Here is a 24535-nt window from a genome sequence, read left to right as displayed (position 1 = left end):
CAGACACGTGAACACGAAAATGATCTACCTAAAGGAACATATCTCACAACATCTGTACATTCAGTTTGGTATGTACCTTCATACATTCAGTGTTCAGAGTTCCTTAACATAATGCAAACCCTCAAGGTCCCATAGCCTTTTTCTTCCAAAAGCTGCAACTTGCCCAGTCTCTAACACAAGGCACCATCTGCTAGGACCTTCATCACCTTAAGCTACAGCAAATACGGGACTGTCATTTCTCCTGGAGTTTATACGTCTTTTGCTGATGCTATGAAAATAAAAACAAACAAGTGTAGATCAGTTCTACGTTTCTCAGGAAGATTCTTTGAGTGGGCAAGTCCACAAGCACTTTTCTTTTTCCTTGTTCTGCCTCCCCGTATGGGAGTGAGGAGGAGGAAAAAGAAAAAAAAAGCAGTCTCTGCCATCTCTGGGGTGACATACCCATTCTGTCTGTGGGCCACAGTACTGCTACAGATGGTGAGCTTCCCTTATACAAGAGCAGGTGGAGCTTAAAATGGTGATCAGGCACTGGCAAGCCTCTGTCAATGAAAACTAAATGGTTTGCAATGATGAGAGTGATCTCTCAGTGTAACAATGCAGTTTCCTATGGTTTCTTTGTAAAGAAGTATACTTCTTTTACTCCACTTCCTCTCTTTTTTTGTGTGTATACATCTCAGGTTTGGTCCTGTTGCACACTTCTGTGTGTGTAAGATTGATTGTTTTCCTTTTCTTTCAATCTACGTTTCTGTTTCTGTTGTTTGTTTGGTTGTTTGTTGGTTGTTGGTTTTTTTTTTTCCTGACATAATGACATGGTCTTTTTGGCTTCTGTCTATCACTTTCCAAGACTTTGCAGTCCTTACTTCTTAAAGACAGGCCACTCACCCCAGTGTGTCATCCTGTTGATGTTCATGTTCCAAGTATGATTGCAGGAATTGCTAGCACTGTTCTCTGGATCATGACTGGGAAAATTAATGTTTCTTATTCTTTTCTGTTCAGCTTACCTTGTGTGACATATTTACATGCCCTCAGAAGAGACCATGCCAGAGAATTAACCATTTTCCTAAAAGCAACTCTGAGCAAAGGACTATCCTTCTCCTGGGACTCCCAGTACACTCCAGCCAGCCAGGGAGCAACCTGTGGCAATGTTGTTCTCCTTGCTAACTTTTGCACCCAGGAAATATGTGGTTTCAAACTAATCAGCCTGCTGTCAACACACAGAAATCTATTTCACACACTGTCATGCATCTGTACTAGAACCTAACTAGTTCAGCATCTCATTGTTTAATAGAAGTGCATGCTTCTGAAGTGCTACAAACAGGACTAGCATCGTTGTTTAGGATGGATACTCTCATTCACTTATTAAGTTCAGCCACCTTTACCATCAGTAAAGCCTAAGCAGTACTTCCAGGAAAGGTCACCAAAACAATCTTCATGAGCCTAAGACTTTTTCCTCCATGCATCCCACACCTAACCTACTGCCAAGAGTAATTTAGATGACAGTTACACTAGCAAGTAATTGCACCACTTTACACTGGTGTATCTATCTTTCTATTTCTTAATTCATTATTGCAACCTTTTACTGAATCATAAAATGAGCCAATTGTCATGTTTTTGTTGAAATTACTGTACTGCTGAGGTAACCATTTGGGTTTGAATATGGAATCTTCTGCTCAGGAAAGACTGAACATTAGTTAATCTCATAAATGTCAATGACAGGCAAAGAAACTTTGTCTAAAAAAGAGCATTAAATGTCTCATACTTACAGTCCAGATGTAGCATCATCAGTTTTATATTTTGTAAGAACAGGCTGATAAACAAGGAGAACATGCAGAGAAATCTTCTAATAATAGCACATACACAATGCATCCACCCTGGACAGCATAACTACCTGAGGCAGCTGATGCCTGCTGCCTTGTCCCTTAAGCCAAGGTTTCCCTTCAATGATTTTGTTTTATCTTATCCTCAATTAAGCTTAAAAAGATAATAAAAAGCTCAGTGTGAACTCAGAGTATAGGAAACAAATGTTCAGAGAAATTGCTGGCATAAACACACAGAAACTATTTTCCATGGCACAGTGCTACACTTCTTTCTGCAGCAGTTAGCAGCAGAGCAACGTGCCTTCTCTGCCCTCCCAGCTGCTCCGCTCTCCTGTCAGCTGAGTAATTCTAACCTGTTCCTGCAGGTCTTTCCTCCCTTTCTTCAGGCCATGTTTTCAAGAGCGTCCTTTCTCTAGCAGGCGGCATGCAGAGGAACACTAGTAGCAGCTGTGAGCCTCCTGGGCCTGATCCAGGCATGACAAGTTTGATTCACCACTTCACTGCAGCATTCCCTTCACATGGGAGGATTAAGTGGGCGTATGGGCTCTAGCTGCTTTCCTCATAGCCTCAAGAGGAAGGTGTGTGTCTGACAGTGAGGCACAGCTGACGCAGTATTGCATATGCTGTTCCAGCTACTTCTGACTGACAAAATTGTTCCTTGGAGCTATAGAGAGCTCTAGAGAAACTGAGGCAATCTACCTGCACTTCTGTGAACCAAAAGAGACGCCAGTTAGTTCCATTATTAGAAAGATGTAAAAAAGTCTTCAATCACTGGTATTTTCTGTCCCAGGTCTTAAAATATTTCTAGTTTCAAAGGATAAATCTGGAGTTGTTAAAAAAATCCTGTACTCAGGGACTCGGGGACTTTACTACATATTTAGCAAGAACAGGGAAGCAATTCTCAAGGAAATAAGAAAGGGAGTCAGTCATGAAGCAACAGGGTCACAGAACAGCCTTGACATTTGCACCAAATGAGGTGAGCACCTCCTCAGAAGTCAACTGGGAGACCTCAGACGATGGTTGCAGCAGCCTCACGTCTGTTATGAGTATGTATTTAGTTTTTCAAAGTCTGTCCCAATCCCAAATATAATCCCACAATCAGAAAAATTTGTAAACACCACCCAATTTTGAAAACCAGCACTGTGAAGATTGAAAGTTGGGCAACATTTATAGATTTATAGACCTATATTTTCCAATTTTGCACAATATTCTAAAGATAGAAGTTAGTTACATAAAAGAACACCAGACATTTTTTTCTATTTCAGTTTCAATTTTACATTATCTAATTAGAATGGGTATATCTAGCACACCCAGCTAAACATTGCAGAAGTGAAATATTGTAATGTGGAGGGGAAGCGCATAAACCAACTGACAACATCATATGAAATAGTTAAATGGTTCAGATACACTGGAAGTTTGGGGTTTCTTTCAGCTTGTTTTCCAAGTTATCACCAATGTCAAAAGAGCTATATTATTTGTAAATTTTAAGAAGCAGGAAAAATCAAATTACTGGGTAATAACTTGCGCATTTTAGCCACCTGAAGTGTTCATTATGGCTGATACTAACCTTTGATCTGCCCCGTTTACTTTCCACACAGAATTAGTACAGTAGAAATTGTTTAGTTTAAGATTAATTGTATACTGCATGTCAGTGCAGCTAGCCATGTATGATAAACAAGCGTGATATAACAGTGTTTAGAAAACAAACTTACTTTGAACTGAATTGTTAGACAAGAACAGGAACAATTTCCACAAATTATAAGCTTTTTTTCTGCATGATTTTCACTGGTAAACTGAATAAAAATGAATAGTCTGAAATGGATTCCACTGCACATGGAATGATCCCATTAATTTTAAATAAAACAGAGCTGTTTTTTTTAAATTACACTTTATCTTCTGATTCCATCAAATTTTAGCATTGCAACGAAGTGTCAAATGCAAATGTATGTTCCTGAAGTCTTGGGTCAGCTAAGAGCAAAATAGTTCCCTTTCGAAGGCTGAGTATCGCATTCAACACCAACAGTTCTCTGTGATCTATCAGGTTGTATTGTATTCTGCTGCTTAACACCTCTGTAATGTCCATTGTGTGTAGGACGCAAGAGCCAGTATTTGTCTCTGCCTTTCTCATTGGTACATGCACATGTCAGAAGAGGTTTTCAATTGTTTCACAGAATATTTTCCATCCTGATTCATGCTGCTTCTAATACATCTGCTTTAAGTTGGCAGTTTGATAATACACTCCGGTAGAGCTCTGAAATAATGGTTTATTGATATAAAGCTGGAAAAAACAAGCAATCAAATAATTGATACTTTGCAGTTATCAAGATGAAAAAAGATTGCTTGATCTGGTATTGAAAGTTGAAGAGAGGATTTTTTGCCTTAATAATAATGCTTAACTACTTCAAATTGTACAAAACCTTAGTTTTAATTACCAAGTTCCCAGCTGCCTTTGTAGGCCAGCAGTTTGTATCTCCCTGGATTCTATCATTAAGCACAGACGGATATTTGTGGAGTCCAATTTTGTTTTATTGTACGCAACTCAAAGGAACAGATGTGTGAACAAACAGAACAGAATATCAGTGTTCCCACCTCTACAATAACCCTGACAGAAAACACACTGAAAGCTCTACCGTATGAACGCCTGAAAGCATTATAAACATTTTGGCTCTATAAAGAAGCAACCCTTGGCCACTTTTTAGAAGACAGGCAACACTATCTGAAAGAATCATGGTACTCATGTCTTAGGGTCCCTCTTAGGCTTTGTACGTGCTATGAATTTCAGGTCTGTAACTCCCAGCATGTCCAGCTCTGCAACTCCCAGCATGTCCAGCTCTGCTCTTGAATCTGTATCAAGCAGGGCTCAGCTGGCAGAAGGTACATTTTATTCACCAGCTATCTTGTGTAAGTTCCTTACATGCTCCCATCTCTGCACATACTCTCCAAGATAGGAGTTCAGCCTCTAAAAATACAATTTGTATTCAGCATGAATGCTGAGGGCATTCAGCCTTAGCCACACAGAACTGATCTTATGTGAACTTTCTTTATCCATAATATAACTGCATTAGTTATATTATTAAATATCAGTAAAAATCAGATATAGTAAAAATCAGATATAGTCCTGGAATAAGCAAAGTTTTAGACTGGATATAAGGAGGAAATTCTTTCCTGTTAGGGTGGTGAGGCACTGGAATCGGTTGCCCAGGGAGGTTGTGAGTGCTCCATCCCTGGCGGTGTTCAAGGCCAGGTTGGATGAAGCCTTGTGTGGGATGGTTTAGTGTGAGGTGTCCCTGCCCATGGCAGGGGGGTTGGAACTAGATGATCTTGAGGTCCTTTCCAACCCTAACTATTCTATGATTCTATGAAAGTTAAAATACAGACCTTAAAGACTCTTCTTTATTTTGGAGCAAAATTTTGACAGTTAACAACTTTTTGAAAGTTGTCCAATGGTGTAGCTCAACAATAACAATTAAAAAAATAAGCTCAATAAAATTACATCAGCAGTCCACAGCTCATGAGCAGACCACCCTCTATTAGAAGCTTCTGCTTCGCAGTGTATTTGGTTAGCTTATTGATTTTCCTATGGTTCTATAGAGATTACATTTCTTGTCAGTGGCGGGCTTGCAGATTTCAAAATTCCTTTCCCAGTGAAATAATGGATTTTTACAACTAATGAAGGGGAAGGTGGGTCCTAACTGAGACATCTCCCTTCAATCCTGTTCTCAAACCCATGAAGGATTTGAGAAATACCCACCTCTTTTCTCTTCCCTTCCTATTCCAAATTTTTGAAAGAAAAATAGCAGAAAATGACAGCTTCTCAATAAAATACATTGTTTTCTCTGAAAAAAAAAATGCATGCTGGAAATCCATAGAGCAAAACTAATTAATTCTCCTAAAACTCAGGTATGTGGACCTAGCTTCACTTAGCACAAATCTTTCTTCCTAGTAAATCTGCTATTAGAACTACAGATGGTAGCTGTGTTTCTTCACATTCAACAAATGGCACTTTTGCTGGGTGCATAGAATCTTTGACAGGGTGGGGAAAACAGCTTTATGGTTACTTCTAGGTGGATTTACATTCCAGCAGCAATAATGACTTGTCATTAATCCTTGGTCTCAAAATCTAACTCCTGAAATGCAAAGGTACATAGGCAACACCCGTAAAATCATTACATGGGAGGCTCTGCTATTCTGCTGTGCAAAAGATCGCTTCTGTCATCAGTTGCTATGTAATACCTTGGCATTTGATAGCTTTAGTGTTGTTTATGACAAAATGGTCTAAGGATGTGCAGAAGAATACAGAAAGAGGTAATGAGCTATACTAAAGTAACATAGTAAGGTACTCAAGTTTTTTGAAAGAATTTACCCAATAGCTTTATGAAGAGGGAGTAAACTATGAATCAGTCCTCCCACACAGCCATGGAAATTGATTGCAGAAAAGATTTTTGTTGTTGTTGTTGGATTTCTCTCTGTGTTTGGGTTTTGTTTTTTTTCTTAATGGGTAGGGACTGCAAGGAAGATTTGAAAGAGACTGTAAGTAAAAATGAAATAGATTTATTTTCTTACTGCCATTATCAAATCATCAAATAAGTTCTGCTGTACTTTTCCACAAAGAGAAAATTAGAGAATTTAGATTACCTACAATTGTCTCTCTGGATTTCTAATTTGAAAACTTACACATGAATATTTCAAAGAAAAAATCCGCCTACTATTTCATTTTGCCTATGTGAAAAAATAAAAGCAACCCAGAAAATAATCTCAGTGACAGCAGACCTGAGGCAGTTGAACTTTCAGTGTGATCCTTGCACTGCAAGGAAAAGCACTTGAAGTTACAGAACGGGGTTGCTGTGAAGAAAACCACATAAGCCATCAGTGTGCTCTTGTGATGAAGGCAGCCAACCGCATCCTGGGCTGTATTAGTAAGGGTGCAGTCAGCAGGTCCAGGGCACTGATATTTCTCTCTTCTGCGCTAGGGCGACCATGTCTGGTGAACTGTGTCCAGTTTGAGGCTCCCCAGGAATGTACCAGAGCAAGTCCAGCAGACTCCAAGCTGATCAGAGGGCTGGAGCACTTGGTGTGTGAGAAGAGGCTAAAGGAACAATTTGTTCAGCCTGGAAGAGGGAAAGCTCAGCTGCTTACAGCTGACACTCCTGGTGGATGCAGAGACAATGGAGTTGCCCAACTGAAGTTTGATAGATGATAACACACATTTCAGCATGGAAAATTTCAACAGGATTTCTCATTTTGCTTTGCTTTGTTTTTTGACCTGAGGACTATCAAATAATTATATGATTCTAATTGGTCAGGTTGCCCAGAGAAGCTGTGGGAACTCCATCCTGGGAGATACTAAAAAACCAGCCGGAGACAACCCTGAGGAATATGGTATAGCCAGACCTTCCCTCGTTCTTTTTAAACTTTTGTGATTATGTAACTCTGCATGTTTGCCAACAATTTCTGCTAATGCTGCTACTAATGTTACATATATAAAAAATTCCTTTCTTGGTCTCCTGTGTTGATGCATCCTTTGTACACCAGCATAACTCTGTAATTCTCACTGTTTTTGTTCTATGAGGAGAATGAATGGTTCTTTTCAAGGGTTTGTTTTGTTTTGTTTTGTTTTTACATAGTGACAGCCATCCAAATATACAACTATAATGGAGTGAAGGCACAGAGATATTTTACTCTGAGAGGTAAGTACTACAGTCCAGAGGGATAGGGATGCTTGTGAGGTTTATCCCATTTAACTGCAAACTCTTGTATCTCTGTTTCCATTATTAAGTAATGACAAAATGCTTAGGAAGGTCTGCTGAACCTCTTCACGATCTGTTCAGTGCTGAGCCAAAACACAGCTTTTTAGTGCTGTGGCTGGGCTACTAGAAGTATTTGATCTTGTTACTCCAAAGTGTAGCTGTGTTTTCCTACACAAACTGCAAGCACAGTAGACATACTATATAAGTCTATGTAATGCAGGTATAAACTCCACAATGAAGAGCAGAGGAGTGATTCCAAGTAGATAGACTGAGGTAGCAGGCATTGTGCTTGTTTACATTAGGATTTTATGCTGCTCACTATCTTCTTAGAGAAACATGCTCTATGGATTATGTCATAGCGGTGATTGCTTCAGGTGATACTGTCACCTGTTTAGTTATATGTGATTAGCCATGTCTTTATGTAAACACAGTGGATTCTTTTTTGCATTTATGCAATCAGAAAAATTGAGTCCTTTAGTAGTGAGTTTGAACAGATTAAGAATTTCAATACATGAAAACTAATTTCAGCCCACTAAATAGGGGCTTACATACCCGAGTGTCAATGGAGTGCTTACATACCCGAGATGATAACAATTTTTTTAAAATGTAGTAACTAGCAATTGTGAATAATTATTTAAACACACAGGAGACAGCCTGGTCTTGATACGTCATTCTCTATGGTATTTCTACATAATCCATTTGTTTTAGGCATGAACTTTCTCAGTCCATGTCTTAATCTCCAGGCTATATTTAGCACATTATGATTTTATTTATTATTTCTGTGTCTGCTGCTATGTAACCAGCAACACATGCACCAACCAGTACTTACTGTCAATTAAATTTCACAAAATTCTACATTGTACTCACCTCAAAGCTTTCATTTTAATTGTTGTATACATAAGTAGTGTCCTACTTTAATTACACCCATTTTCCATATGGACTAGAGAAAAGCTCCAGAAATGTTGGAAACATTGCGTCATATGGCAGCTTTACACTGTTCATTGCTAGTGAGTTATGTAGGGACAACATTACAACACTTCAGGGGAAGAAGCTACACTTTTGTACAGAACCCACCATCTTGTCTTCTGAAGTTAACAATAATTAATGGAAGTTGTCAGTCAGTGTTTGTGGTAAAGAGCTATAAGGGCTAAAAATAACACTCTTGACCAGGTCATGAGGATATGGAAAACAGAGATAAAAATCACAATTCTTCAACTGTTTTAAAGCTCTGATTGATTGCTGCAATTCTTTCATTGTATATTTTGTTACCTTGCCACTGCAGCATGACTTCTTGCTTAACTACACCTGGCAATGACCCCTTCTGGGAGAAGTAAAGCTTTAGCAACAAGCAGAGAGAGGCATCTGAGCTTGGAATCCCAAACAGAAGGAAGAACAGGGGAAAAAAAATCCCACTAAGGCAGAAAAATCTGAAATGATAGGGTAAGAAGAGAAAAAATTATCTTATTTCACTCGTTTGTAAGAAAGAGAAACAGCCATGTGTAATGCAGACTGTTGGCATCAAGAAATACAGATAGTAAAAAAAAAAGATGTCTCATTTCACACAGCTGCCACATATAAACAGTAATGTTTTAAGGCAAAACATTTCTGGTTATCAATCTCAGCACTCTGTTGTTCAACAAAAAGGCAAAATACAGAAAGCATCAGCAATTTTTTTCTTTCAATAGATAAGTTTTAAACAAGTGAGACATTTTATATATATCCAACTTGATTAGAAGGCAGTATTATGTTCTAATAACCTTAAATCAGGATTCTATAGGAAACAGAACAATTTTTAAGTCTCTGCAAAAACTTTCCAAGGTCTAAACAAATAAAAATGCAAACCAAACACCTCAACCAGTTGTAAAACATAACCAAAAATAGAGTGATAGAATAGAAATGCTGCTATCAATGGTAAATTCAATGTCTGCTTTATGAGACTTTCCCCTTAATTAGCGATCAGACACCAAGAACAAAGATATGTTCTGGCACATTAGGAAGCCCGTGAAAGCACGTTGTCACCATATTACTGCTATGGCAATTATAGGACCTGTTAAAGCTTAACAACCAATGAAGTTGCTACTAAAAATTATTTAAAAAATAAGTAAAAAATTGACAGCACATGTATTAAGCTTCAGTGCAGCACTACCAATTCTTTGATGCAGCTGTATGTATTTCAAAATTTGGGGTCTGATTCTTAGTTACACTGATGTAAATCTAAAGTAATGCAGCTGAAGTCTATTGTATCAAGCCAAAGCCATAGGGAATCAGCTCTTAAGAATATGACCCTCCAACTACAAAAACTTCATAAACACACTTACTTTTTCTGTTGTAAGGTCACTGTGACTAATGTCACATGATTTAAAGTCCTTTAGGTCTGCTTTGATTTACACTAGAGTCTGAAGTGATTACCAGTATTAGCCATGGAACTATGAAGATGAGGAGCGTGTTATGTCTGAGTCTTTCTCCTGTCTCAGGCTGGGGTTTATTAAACATAGTTTAAGATGTAATCCCCTAGATGTTCTGACTCTGGCCCTTGCTATTTTTTACTCATATGGAACAAGTAGTCAAAAATACTAGTTTGGTTTGGTTTGGTTTGGTTAGTTTTCGGTGTTTTTTGCCATGGCTTCATTGTGTAATTCTGAGTATCACTTTTCTGTATTCAAAATGGTAATACCAATTCTAAAAGGCAAGTTAAGAGTTTAAAGCAATGCAGCTAAAAGTAGAGAATCTCTCTAAAAATCAAATCAGTATGACAGAAGTACATTCTAGTCCAAGCACTGGTTATAAAGTTGGTGGGATAGCAGCACTACACGAAATCCCCCAGTTCCCTTGGAGAACTTGCAGTGGTCTAAATAGCAGGTTGGGAGCATCTGCCTCACCACCAGCTCTCCCACAATAAAGCAGCACTTATACAAAGTAGAAGGAAGTGTGATAGGACTTACTATATTATAAAATTTTATCAGAAGTGAAGGATGCATTTTCTACTCCTGTGTTAACTAGCACAGTGACCTCAAGACGGGACAGAAGCCTATGCTTCACAGATCCTACCTTAGCACTGATAACTTCAGAGATGAAATCTCCTTTGTCTCTGCTTCCAAAATGACCTTTCACTCTTCGCTGCTCCTTCTCATAAAGGTAACAATGCACGCAACTCATGATGGGCATTGATTAGTTAGTGTGCCAAGAGGGAAAAAAGAAGAATTACTATAGTGTCAGCTGCTTTCATTGTGACCCTGACAAAAGAAGGGCCGTGACAGCCTCACATACCAAAGCCGCAGAAATGATACCAAATGTACAAAAAAAATAACAGTCCAAAACTTTGCTGCAGAACTCCAGAAGCACTGACAACAGGATGTAATATGTGGGAAATCAATCGCTTTATCTTCACGCAAATTACATCAGTATGATTAGACACTTGCCACGTTTTACAGACTAATCACATTTCAATAAAACAGGATGAAAAACCAAAATATTTTACGTTGGAGAAAATTCAAGTCATGGCCGCAGACCCAGACCCAGTCATGCTGTAGATTAAGGGTTTTCAGTTTCTTTTCTGCAGTTTTTGAAGGCTTGCAGGCTGCTTCTCAATGGTCACTGACACAGGCAAGTTTGTTGACCTTTGCACCAAATGGAGTATAAATTCCTACCAGATAGTCTAGAGATAAGAACAGAGGTTGCAACACCTAAGCTAGACTTCTTGCAGGTGTCCCAGGAGACTACATCTGAGACATGTAGACCTAGTATCTCTCTGTAGAGCCACAAACCTGCAAAACCCCTGTGTAACAATTATTAGACTCAAAGGGCCATGGAGCCACACATCAGATACTTCCAGGCTTTCTGGGGGCATGTGTGGTGAAAGCTGACTGTGCTATGCTCCACAGATGGCCCTCTCAAAATCAAGCATTACACATTTGCTCAGAATACATAGCAGGCAGGAAAAAAAAAAAAACTCAAACCGAGATGAGTTTCTATTTACATTTCCTCTTATGTACACAAAAAAATCCTCCTCTTTGAAACTTTAAACTCCATTCAACTGTATAAACTCCATCTTTGGCAAGGGAGAAGATTGCTCTGCTGCCAACTGCATCAGTTGGTGTTCTTTTTCTCTCTCAGCACAGCTGTACTGCTGGATCCCAACTTCACCTGCCTTTAAAAGAGAGCCCAGATCCTGCTAGCTGCACGGCAATGACAGATACATTTCACTGGAAGTCCAGGACATGCATACATATCCAGCAGTAACCCCTACATGGCTCCCGCAATGTGCACGGAACTGTGGATTTCTGCGGCTGTATCATTCCTGACACCTGAGCTACTTTAAAGATAGTTCATGTCTGCACAAGTTGTACACAAACCTCTGACTGCAGTGCAGAAGCAGCACTGAGGCTGTACTTGCACACATGCACCCCATATGTCGCTGAGAACAGACTCCCAACTCAGCTCTATGCTGTTAGGTCAGCACTTTCATTTAATGGTCATGTCCAAGATGAAAATTCTTGAAACCCCCATTGGAGTTAAACAGCTTTACTCCGTGGCATCTACCAATACAGAATTTTATCTCTGTCCTTATTTGCTTTGTCTCTCCCCAGTAGCCCTTCGACTTAAACTCCTTGTAGCTAGATTGAACAAACTAACATAAATGCATTTATTAAAAAAACACACATATTCCTTCTTTGAGTGCAGTATGTAAGAGTGTATTTGTTTAAAACGCATCAAGAAATATTCTTTTCAAAGCATTTTTAAAGATAGAACAGGATTTTCTACAGAAGCTGATATATAAAAGCCTATACTAGAGTGATGCACAGCTGCAGGGCTGCCTGAGCAGATCTGCATTAGCACACAGACCCTCCCTTTCCAGGCTCATTAATATTTCAGTTCACTCCACAGTCAATACATATTTTTGTGAGGCACAGTGATATGCCAGAAGCTACCTTGTGGACTGGAATAATAGTCTTTCCATTTGAAATCTGGTCTGGTCTCTCCAAGCAAATGAAAAGTGAGCTATCTCAAAACTGAATCACCAGCATGTCTTTAGAAATCTTCTGTTAGCCTTTGAGAGAGCAAAGGAAAAAGACTGCTGCAGGGGGAAACTGGTGTGAACTTCCTATCTTTGCTATAGTCAATTTAGCAATATCCACAGATAGGCTGACTTAAAGTGACTGCCCAGCAGTATTAAATTCCCCTTAACAGACTGACTTACCCCAGTGGTTTACAAAAATATCTCTCTGGAATGCTCCCAAACATACCAGAGATGCTGGCTGGCTATGTATCCAAAATAGTCCTCAGTTAGCAACTTCCAAACTCCACATAAGAATCAAATTGCTTCACTTGAACACTGTACTACATTCCCTTGATCAAAGTCATCATCTCCCTCTTTGGGTACAATTAGGGAAGAAAGTCTTTTTCTTGTGTCAGATCCTGACACAAGAGAGAAATATTAGAATCACAGAATCATAGAATACATACTCTTTCAGTGTGGCCTCATACTCAAATTCTTACAGGATCATAGAGCACTTAGGGTTGTAAAGGACCTTAAGATCATCTAGTTCCAGCCCCCTGCCATGGGCAGGGACACCTCACACTAGACCATGTCACCCAAGGCTCTGTCCAACCTGGCCTTGAGCACTGCCACGATGGAGAATTTACCGCTTCTTTGGGCAACCTGTTCCAGTACCTCACCACCCTCACAGTAAAGAACTTCTTCCTTATACCTAACCTGAACTTCCCCTGTTTTAGTTTAAACCCATTGCCCCTTGTCCTATTGCTACAGTGCCTGATGAATAGTCCCTCTCCGGCATCCTTCCCAGGTCATAGACAGAAATGCAGTTACTGCTGCTTCATAAATACTGACAGAACACTTACAGACCACTGGTGCAACAGGAACCTGTCGTTACCTTTGGGAAGTCATCTGAAAGTTTGATTTTGCTTTGATTTAGGTGCCATAGGACTATACATAAGTAGCTAAAGCCGATATCCCATGGCTTCCAGAGAGCACAGCCATGATCCTGTTTCCTTCTGCCCAGTTTACCTCAAAGGTTACCCCCCCTGGAACAAGCTGCACTTGTATTTCAGCAGTGACAGAGCACAGCCAGTTTACTTCTGTGAACTGGTCAGGGAGCTGTGTTTGGGGGTATGGTTGCCCTCCTGTGAACTGTGATAACCAGTGTGCAGAGCCACCCCTCCTTCCACTGCCTCTGCTACAAATAGCTGCAACCTTTAACCAGTGGACAGGACAAGCAGCAAAGGGAAACAAACAGCTCTGACTGTCACAGCTAGAGTCAGAGCCTCAACTCAGATGTGTCAGCACAGCTCCAGCTGTACTAGCTATGGGCTGGCTTTGTTTCTCCACTTACAGGCTGCAAGCCAAAGCACAAAGGAAAACTTCCCAACTGCTTGTCGTACAACAGCTAAATCTAAAGCCTTATCTGAAAACAGGCAGCATGCACCTTCCCTTCCTCACTCCATGAGATGTTTAAGAAGCCTGGCAGCACTAGACTTTTTTCAAGACTGTTCTCTGTTCAGGAGCGTGGCCTTTTCCCTCCTGGCAGTACATCAAATGTTCTTACCACTATAGTATTTCAATGCTACTAAACAATGCTTGCAAACATGCACTTGGACTCTAAGCAGTTCTACTAAGTTTTATGTAATCTTTAAAATCATTCTTTCCCTGATCAATCATGTAGGTAGGTTTTTGTTTATGTTGACTTCTAGGTATGGATTTTCATTGTACAGATAAACTCAAAGACATAGGTGAAGAGGGTGGTGGCTATTTATTGATTCTTAGCATCAATGTTTCAGTGAACCAATTAGAAAACAAAACCAGTGCAGTGTAACCTACACACCAACTAAATATGAACCAATTAGAAAACAAAACCAGTGCAGTGCAACCTATACACCAACTAAATACTGAGTGAATGCTGGAAATCATAGCATCATAGAATCATAGAATTTGGGTTTGAAGGAACCTTCAAAGGAAATGCAGGGTTTGAAATACATGCAAGACTGAAATCTGTTTGCAAAAGCTGTTGTAAGAACAGTGCAAAAACCTATCTTAACAGAAATTAGTTTTGGCACAAAAAGACAAAGAAAAGCCAAAATCATTACATATTTTATTTCCAACAAAGATTACAGTCAGTTATTTGTCAATATTAAGAATGCTGAGCACTGGTTAATGCTACGAAAGATCATCTTATTGAATATCTGGGAAAACATGGAGGAATTTCTTTCTCCTGAAGTTCTCCAGCTCTTTCAATCTTATGGTATGGGAATCTTACTCATTTGTCTTTAGAGCAAGCGCGACAGATAGAGTAAGAAGAGTCTTGTGGAGCTTGAAAAGCTAATTTACTACATTCAGCTCATAAAAACACATCCTTACCTTATCTGTAAGACACATTCCTCCACAGGCTCGTGTTAATGGTAAAAAGGCTATGAAAGAGAAGATGTGCTCTAGTGTCTTACACTACATATTGTTCCAGTGAATTCCGAAGAAGAGTTTTGCTAATGCAACCTTCATCTTTTTCCCAGGGAGGAGATCCAAAAATTTAATTTGCTTTGGTATTTAATTAAAATAAAATTCATTATGTGCACATTTGTATGTTGCAACTCCTGTAATGTTTAAAAACTACAAACCAGAAAAAAATACAGACATTCCTGGATTTTTTTATTTTTTTTTTTTATCAGAGTGATAAATAAGCCTACATACTTCTAAGTCTCTAAGCAAGAGCATAGTCAAACTGGCCTTTCTCCAGTCCATCACGTCCCTCAGCCCAGGTTGAGGTTGGCATACTCCTGTAGGGGTCGAGGAGAATTCGGAAGCAGCGAGCAACGAGGATTCCCAAGAAAATAAATAATAAAATCACAAAGGCAAACGTTGTTTTCTGTTCCAGGGTCATGCTGGAATTTGGTGTCATGTTCCCAGATGGCACAAAAGTGGCAGTGAATACCTCTCCATCCATCATCAAGAGAAGGTGAAATGAATAATCCCACAGTTGCCTTCTTTTCATTGTCATTTTGCTGAGGTCAGAGTAGAAGCCATTTAGATGCACTCTGCTATCTGTAGGGCAAAGGGGAAGCAATGTTAACTGCAAATAGCCCTTTTGTTTGTTTACTTCAATATAACTTTCTCATAATGGAGAAAAATTAAATGGAAAAGTACTTGACAGCAGGGTCTGCTTGCCTCTGTGTCATATTTGAGACAAGTTAGAAATCCTGCAATGTTCTGTCGGCAGTACAGAATCCAGCCACAAATCTTAAATGTCACCTGACCAGAGCTGGCAGCAACCTCTTTCTAACCTACCACGTAATTTGGACTGGAGCAGAGTGTTTGTTTCCTGCAAGGGGAAAAATGAGGGGTTTAATCACAGTGGGTAGCACAGAGAAAAGACAAATTTTAAGCCTTGCTGCAGGACAGGCGAACTGTAGTTGATGCTACTCTAAGGTGGGCAAGAGGGGTCTGAAAAACACATGTAGTTATGATTTTACACAATGACCAAAGATGTTTTCAGTTGGGATGGACCATGACCCACTGCAAGCCAATAAAATGTGTGTGTCCCCACGACAGAAAGCAGCAATCATTCAATGCCTGAAAACATTGCAGCACTGACGAAGAAAAGCCATAAATAATTTGTGTTTCAGAGATTTAGAAAGGCAGCTTGAAGTAAATCAAGTAGAAATTTATCTCAAGGGCAAATGTTTCTAAATGTTTTCTGACTTAAAATCAGAATCAGGCTTACAAACACAGCAAGAAAATGTTTTTTATGTTAGCAGCTCTGCCACCTCAAGAGAAATGCCAGGATTTGGGATTTGTTTCTAGACAGCAGCGTATATGCTGTGCTACTTCCTGCCTGGCACATCTGCTCCCTTGACTGCCTGTCTGGGTGTCTGTCTACCATTATTTCCTCCTCCTCTGCACGCTGGATTTTCCTTCCAGCAGGAGGGAAACTGGATGCCACAGCTTAGGCCTGGTCATCAACACCACTGAAATTACCTGTGAAGTGTCCTTAGGAAAAGAAAGGCTTCAAAACTGATTGAATAGACAACACTGTATCGGCTGAACATGTTGAGATAATGGAAAGAGGAAGAAAAAGAAATAGAACAACACAATGCGGTATGTAGCACACACAGAAAAAAGCTTCACATCATTATAGCCTTCATATCATATATGCTTCATATCATTTTATAGATGGAATCATTATACTGATTCCATCACTGGACTGCGATCAGTAATTAGGTGTAAGTAGATTAAGAAAACATGGCAATACTGGAATATTTCTAGGATTATCCTAAAAACTGTACCTTAAACAAAATAGAGAAAGTATTAAAGCAACAAAAAATTGGAATTGCATGGCTGTTATTGTCTGGTGTAATGGAAATGATGGAAAAGATAGCAAGATCAAAACTCTCAACTTTGTCTTTTGAAAAAGTGTCTCAGCTACCAGCTGATAAAGTAATGCAGAGGACTGTAACACAGAGAGCTAAAACTTAGGAACAACTGGTTTAATAAAGGCAACAGACATTTAGGGATGGGGAGGGAGTAATATCTGGTGAAGGAAATAATGAATTATGACAATAAATAATCTGATTATAAAAAAGAAGAAACATATAAACAGAGACAGAGTGTACCACTGTGGCACTGATGCTGCAGTGGAGGCCAAAGGTGATGGTGTCCCATTCTAAAAGGCCTCTGGCATTCTGATTTTGGAAAGCTTTTCTGTACACACATTATGTCATAGTTTCTAATATTTTTTTAAGCACATGTCCTCAGCTAAACACATATTATACACATGTAACTTTAGTCTTGCCTAAAACTGTAATTACACAATACAGTAATTATGCTTCCTTCCACAGATCAGAGTGTTTTAGGAAAGCTTTTCTGATATTTTTCTAGGCATTACCTGAATACAGTTAACAACCATGGGAGAAAATGAAAAAGATGGAAAATCTGTGAGCGTCAAGGAAGATGGACTTTCGATACATTTGTTTTAAAAGCCAGACTTAGAACAAAGTATTATGTACACAGTTTCGAAGATACTTGATTTTAAAAATCGATGAGCTTATTAGCCACTTCTTTTATGAGAAAATTATGTTTAAATATCCCCACTGATATAAGCACATGAGTACTTGAAAGGAGAAGTTAACTAGCTAAAGACATTAATTGGGCATATCTACAGACACAAGTAATAAAGCTTGGAAGCATCCTGGCCACATTCCTGGCTTCTGGTCATTCACCTGGAGCAACATAAGGGAGCCCACAGGTCCCATATCTTCCTCCTTGCCCATCATTTTCTATTGTGTCAGCAGACCTGCCCTGGCACTAAGCATGAGAGTTTTCTTTCCAACTGGAAACATTCCCTGTACCATGCACACTATACATGGCAAACTATTTTCTTGTATGAGAACCTCTGCACACCTTGCAAGAGTTCCTCCATCCTGCCTGAGCTCCATCCTGCCTTGATGGCAGTTATAGCAGGCTGACAGGGAGGACAGGAGCCTGGAAGAGGGTGTTGAGGAGCTGCAGAGAGAGGCATAAAGGCTCTTCCCCATGGAATGAGGGAGATTTCTGCTACAGCTCTAATGCAGATCCCAAGAGGCCAGAGACAATAGCATGAGTGAGATGCGCACTATAAATATCCCCATTACAGCACAAAAGCATGCATGCAGGCAAAACAAATAAATAAAAAATACAGATCGTAACAAGGGAAGTGGTAGAAAACAGATAATAGTAATAATAACAACACAACCTGACTGTGTTTCTTTTCAGCTTGTTCCAATCACTAAATGCTGAGCCAAGTTATAGCAGGGGTGGAAGCGCCTCAAGCTTGTTTAAAAAATCATTGATGTAATCAAGATTCCTGTAGGTGCAGACCTGCTGCTTTCTCTTTTATTTCACATCTCAGGTAAAATCATAACTGACAGAAAAAACAGGTTATCCTTCACTTAAATGTCTAGCCCTGATTTTTTTGTTTGTTTGTTTATTTGTTGGTTTTGTTGTTGTTTTTGAAGGCAGATGTGCCCCCTTTGGTTACTTTCTGTAATGGATTCCTTGCAGATGTGTTTAATCCTTTGTTTAGTGAGCAAACAGTTGCACATCACTCCATCCACATCAGGTTGTTAATATAATTTCTCCTTGCTAGTGTGCACACATCCATTAGATAGTTCAATTATAGCTCTCCTTGAGGTGGTGCTTACAGTCTAAGATAGTAAATTTATAAGGAAATAAAGAAACAGAGTAAAACTTGCATATCATTAGTGGTGTTAAATTGCAGGTTAGTCTTTGGCAGATCCTAAACCTTTATAGCCTTCACAAAGTTTCAGGTATCCACCTGTAGCCCTGTAGCTGAACTATGACCACAGGGCCTGGTCAAATGTCACCAAAATGTAACTTTTCTGGCCAAGCCACTAAGATATTTGACGTTAAAATGTCACTGGATTAATTAGTTGATAGAGCTATCTGCACATTCATCTGAAAGATACAAATTCACAGGACTCTGAATAGTTAAGCTTATTCAAAGCTCCTTGAATTGTTTTTCAGTTCTTTTAGCATTTCTTTTGTTTCAAAGTTGACTTTAATTGAAAATTGTTGTACATTAAAAAGATTTCCTTAGGGCTCACAGTTTAAAGCTTCTTTGAGAACAATAGGACTAACAAAAGAATGGCTTTAAGATCTGCACCTCTAGGAAAAACATATTTACAATTAAATGTGGTTTTGTTTAAACTCCTCCCTTTTTATAACCATGTACAACATAAATTGCATTTTGCATCAATACCCATATGTTTATGTTCTTACTATAAAATTGCATGTTGGTGAGTAGTCACAGCCAAAGAGACTGTAGGATATCACATTCCAGTTTGCTGAATAGAATCTTACTTCTACCCATTTTGCCAGGTTCTGTATCCTACCTGCTCGTAAACTTGCATATCATCCCATCCCTACAGGGATGACCTTCAGTTGCCGTAAATTGTTCCAAAACAGTTGGAGATATACACAGATTAGAATTATTGACCCTTTGTCTTTCAAAATACTGAGGAACTGGTAATTCAAGAAACCATTGATGACATCCAGGCTGAACTGTGACATCCACAATCTATGTGCGCATGGATTCAAAGCAAATGTTTTAACTAAAAATATTAACAATCAAACACCATATAGAATGACAGAATCTGTTTATTGCTGTTTCTTGACAAATCATTCACTCTACACTGTTCAATGTGAATCACATAAAACAAAGAGAAAAGCTTCTGAAACAAGCAAGGTCAAAGGAGTAATTTAACTAGCAGAAAACTCTTTGAGTCACAGGGGCCTGCAGCCATAATAACTAGACACAAGGCCAAGTTTCCTGCTACTGCAGCAAGCTATGCTGTTCTGTCAACTTAATCACCATCTTTCCTACTTACACCTTTGGTCCTGCAAAATTTGCTTAATAAAAGTTACAGTTAAGCAACAAACAACAAGACATTAAAGATCAAGACGTTTACAGAGTTTAAACATGATATTTTTATATCTCTCTTAAGTCAATACCCAGGGATTTTCTTTCACCCTTCTTGTTCACTCAGGATTTACTGGCCTGATCTGTAACATCCTGTAACTTAACTGGGTGCTTCACCCCATATGCTTGATATGCGGGTATCCTATATTAGTGGAGCAATTGGTTTTCCATTATGAAATATCTTATGGAATGTAGCAAGCAGACAGCTGTGCCAAGACCATGTGCATGATTTTCCTATACCACCCATACTAGTTTCACTGATTAGTCACTTCCTTAGCTACAAAAACACATGGCAAGTTTCTTCAGGCTCAAACATCTGTATACAAAATATTTGAGAAAAGATATTTCCATGCACTCACAGCTCAGTTGCTGTGATTGCATTTTAAACCTACCTTAAATAAACAAAATTTGATTACAAGAAGTACCAGGCTAGCAGATTAAATTACATGTGCACTTCTCTTGTTGCTTCTTAGGTTCCTTCATACTGTATCCTATACTGTTGCTTGCTGCACCAGAGTCTCTTTCCAACTGTATATATTGGATATATTAGCAATGCCCTTTTCACCTATACTTCATCCTTTTCTTCTTACAGATTTGATACCAAGATGCCATTGCGCTTTCCCTGCAGGCACATATCCTCATCATCTCTCAACGGCTTTTAAGGACAGATCTTTGTGTGCAAAAAGAGCCCCGTGGTGCACTATTCAGTAGTTAACATTGTTAAAGCAAGTTGATGGGGTTAATTTTAGCAATAAAAAATGCCAGAAAGGGGTCTGTTATTTTTTTCCACAGACCTTCTCTAACATCATGCACATCACTTTTACTTAATGCACCATGGAATGTCTAGAATGCAAGCTCACCTTTAATGTGTTAATGTACACAAATAATACTTTGAATTCCTCTACATAAGCTGTTTAAGGATGATTTATACAAAAAAGTCAAGGTTATTATAAAAACTTGAATTACTCACTGCATTTTCTAGAGTAATTGCTAGCTTTTCCTCAGTGTACACCCTTCTTTCACAAAGAGAGTGTACTGATACAGAGGCAACAGTAATGCAACCCTTCTCCACAGTGAATATTTTAAAGGTATAGCAGTACTAAGACAACCAAAAATGCTAAAGCTTTTAAAGCCAATAACATGGCTAATATCCTTATGGGCTGCATCCTACATGAATCAGCAAGTTGAAAAGTTGTCGTCATAACAGTCATAAATTCTCAACAAAAGAAATATTTCCAGCTCAAAATGACAAGAAATAGATTTTATACTAGCCTCACATCAGTAAAAGATGAACTGTAATATACTTTTCAGAAAGTAAATAGGGAATACATAACAATATAGTCAGTATATAGTAATTTAATCATTGTTATTTTGAAGTCTAATGTCAGTATTCCGGACCTGGTATGGAGGACGTAATAGAGAATATTAGCCAGGTATATGCAATATAAAGATTATAGCTTTATTAAATAAATGAAGAAAACTAGACAATCAATTTCTATGAAACAAATACCTTCATCTAGTAGAGGGGGAACTTGACCCATTTCCCACTGCGGCAGTTACAGGTTGTTACAAGTATCTTTAGTTTCCATTCTTCTGCACCTTTCTTTTATTTCTAAGCATAAAAGATCAGGGACAGCCAAGAAACTAGCAGATACCCAAGTTCAAAAGATGCTGTTTGAAGGCTTAGAATTTTACATGAAAAACCACAAACTCGACTGAGAATCCTACTTGTGTGTTAGAAGTAATTAGCTGACAATACTATTGTTTTTTTAAAGCGAAGCTATAATTTCAGCTCTGCCTCAGCAACGCTTCAATGGATTCTGCTTGGCTGAGTACAGCAGTCTCCTTGCAGCCTGTCTGAAACCATCTTCAGCAGAACATTAACATTCAAAAGGTGTGCCAAAAAATAAACCAACCAAAAAAACAAAAACCCTACAGGATACTCCCATGCCTTTGCAAAAGCAGACCTATAATCTGCAAGTGCTTCATTCTTCTCTATAGATTGTGGTTGCTAATGTTTCTTTTTAACTCCAATTAACACTCTTTTTTCAGTCATACCAAATAATTATTATAATATCTTAACATTATAATATCTTAATCCTTTATACATCTTAAAATGTAGTGGATTCTATGAATGCCGGTGGTATACTTTCTGTAGAAAATAAACCAACGTTACAATGGGAGAGGATATAGTCAGTAACATTTACTGCTTCTGAACTTTTATCTAGGGATTTTTGCCCTGGGAGTTATACTTGTTTCCACATACTAAAGCTGCCCTTGATAGAGTTGCTTTTTATTTTGAGGGAAAATATCTAACTAAAGCAAGAAGGTTCCTGTTTTCCTTTCCCATGAGAAAAATGAAGTCAGTTTTAGAATGTCAGTCAGATAGGCTGATTAAAAAGTGTAAGGGTTGTTTTTCTGAGAGTTTTTACTTCAAAAGAAGCAGGCACACACACACATACATCCACACCGAGACCCCAAACCATTTTAGTGTGACAGAATATAATTTGTTTTGATTTCTTACAGGGAACTTTAGTTTTCAGATATCCCATATTTTCATAGACCAGAAAACAAATATTGGATATTATTCTGCTCTCATATTTCCTTCAGACTTCTGTTATGGACAATGGATTTAAAGCTCACAAGAATTATCTTCCTTTCTCTACCCCTTGAGGATTTTCCTGTGGAAACATCCTTTATCTTAAAACATTAACCTTGCCAACCACATTGTCTTTGGCAGGGTCAACATTGTGGTGCACGGGACTATTGTTTTCTGCATGTAGAAGGACAAAATATGCTTGCAGGGATGACGCAAAGCTGTCACCCAGATAACCACAGTGCAGAGACGGTCATTTTGTGGACACCCATGCGGGCAATCGGAGACATCCATGCACCCTGAGGGTGGTCTGCCTTAAACCCATTGACAGTCTGGCTTTTCATGCCTCACAACCAAAAGAAAGAAGGAAGCACCTCCTCTTGCTGTCACATAAAAATCTCCATGCGGGGCTCCCTCAGAACCTCGCTCATTGCAGAGTAAGCAGGTAACAAAAGCTATCCAGGGACCTAGGACTGGCACACACAGATACTCTGTATGTGAAAATTAGATGCCAGCAGGTTGCTTTGCAGAGTAGCTATACCTCAGCATAAGCCACAAGCCAGCCTGCAGTATGAATGCATTATGCTCACACCAGGGTATACCTCTGCCACTGCAGGAAAACATTTCAGGAAGGAATTTTCACCTCCTTGTTCTCCTTTGCACATGTGAGCATAGGTCAGTCTGATGTTGTGTTCTTCACCCTCCGAATCCCTCAGGATCTATTCCTCTAGACTAGCTTTAAAAACGGTGTCCTAGAGCCCTTTCCTACACTTCTCTGAATCCCATCAGTATCTCTTGTTCTGTGACTTTAAAGAGCCAACTTGTAATTTCCCTTTTTAAATCTTTGGGGATTTTCCACTTTCCAAACCTGAGCTCCACACAGCTAGATTAGATCCACCCCATTGCTGTGCTGTGCAACTTTTGGAACAAAAATTGACAAGGTTTAGTAACCCCTCCTTGTCTGGAATACTCATGACAAGACTTGACATAAGAAGCTGGATTACATTCCCAGAAGATTTCTGGCATAGGAATTTCATAACATCAGCCAGAAACTTTATATTTTGCGTGTAAGTACTCTCAAAGTCTTACAGACCCAGTAGCACATTACTGCAGCAGCGCTGATCTGTGATCAAGGCAAGCTGGTGTGCTTTCTTGAGGTGTACCTTTTTGTCATGAAGAAACTCTTCATCACACTTTTCCCTTTAAACAATTCTCATTTTAATAGAAGTTGTCATCCACTCAGCTTCCAGAAACTGAGCAACTCTGCAAGGAAAGAAGGAATGATTCGTTTCTTAGAAGAAGACAGATCATAAGAGTGTGAATCTGTAATTCAGCAATAAGGGAATTCCCACAGAATGGGAGGCTTTCTCCTCTATCACTTTATATGCATTTTATGTTAAGTAGACATTAGATTATAAAAAAACCAACACCTGAACCTCAGAAAAATCAACCTGGTTTAACACATAAAAGCTCAACGCTCAATGCTGTTGCCACACTGTTTGAGTTGGTCTCCAGAGGAGGCATATACACTGCTTTTGCTAGGTTTTGGTCCCAGTAAGATTAAAGCAGGAGCCAAGAATTAAGTGGAAAAGCTCAGGCATGTCTCTGACCAAGTCAGTCAGAGAAGGAAGACAGGAGGAATGCCTAGTAAGGCAGCTATTAGCCAGGGACTGCTTTGGATGTCAGTTTCAGAATTCAGTTCTTGTAGTCCCTTTAATGGTGCTTTAGGCAGCTTAAGTTTTTGGGTGTGACTTTCAGTTTAATGGATGCTACAGGGTCAGTTCTTGTAGGGCTTGCAATGAGTGCATCATATCCTGGCTTCCAACCGTAGAGGCTGCAAACTCCTAAATTATTGTATTTGAAAATCGTATGCTTCAGATGTGCCTTTGAATG

The 24535-nt window shown here is 39.1% G+C and overlaps 1 protein-coding gene and 1 long non-coding RNA gene across 2 annotated transcripts in view; both read right to left on the bottom strand.

Annotated features, from left to right (window-relative positions):
• Window positions 1-2238, bottom strand: part of LOC136004932 (uncharacterized) — an 85049-nt gene extending 82811 nt beyond the window's left edge. Inside the window, exon 1 of the long non-coding RNA XR_010608619.1 lies at window positions 2171-2238. This is a non-coding gene — a long non-coding RNA (uncharacterized LOC136004932). The remainder of the gene's footprint in view (window positions 1-2170) is intronic.
• Window positions 2239-15220: 12982 nt separating this feature from the next.
• On the bottom strand, window positions 15221-15569 carry CTXN3 (cortexin 3). The gene has a single exon (XM_065663183.1). It carries the CDS (start codon window positions 15562-15564, stop codon window positions 15274-15276), a length of 291 nt encoding a protein of 96 aa, XP_065519255.1. The 5' UTR covers window positions 15565-15569; the 3' UTR covers window positions 15221-15273.
• Between the last annotated feature and the right edge of the window lie 8966 nt (window positions 15570-24535).

This window comes from Lathamus discolor, chromosome Z (genome assembly GCF_037157495.1).
Source record: "Lathamus discolor isolate bLatDis1 chromosome Z, bLatDis1.hap1, whole genome shotgun sequence".
NCBI lineage: Eukaryota > Metazoa > Chordata > Aves > Psittaciformes > Psittacidae > Lathamus > Lathamus discolor.
Note: the sequence above shows the minus strand (reverse complement) of the source record. Positions and strands in the feature narration are given on the sequence as shown.

What these genes read in the sequence shown, in the direction of transcription:
- CTXN3 (XM_065663183.1), bottom strand. Translation starts at nt 15,564, where the DNA reads ATGAAAAGAAGGCAACTGTGGGATTATTCATTTCACCTTCTCTTGATG.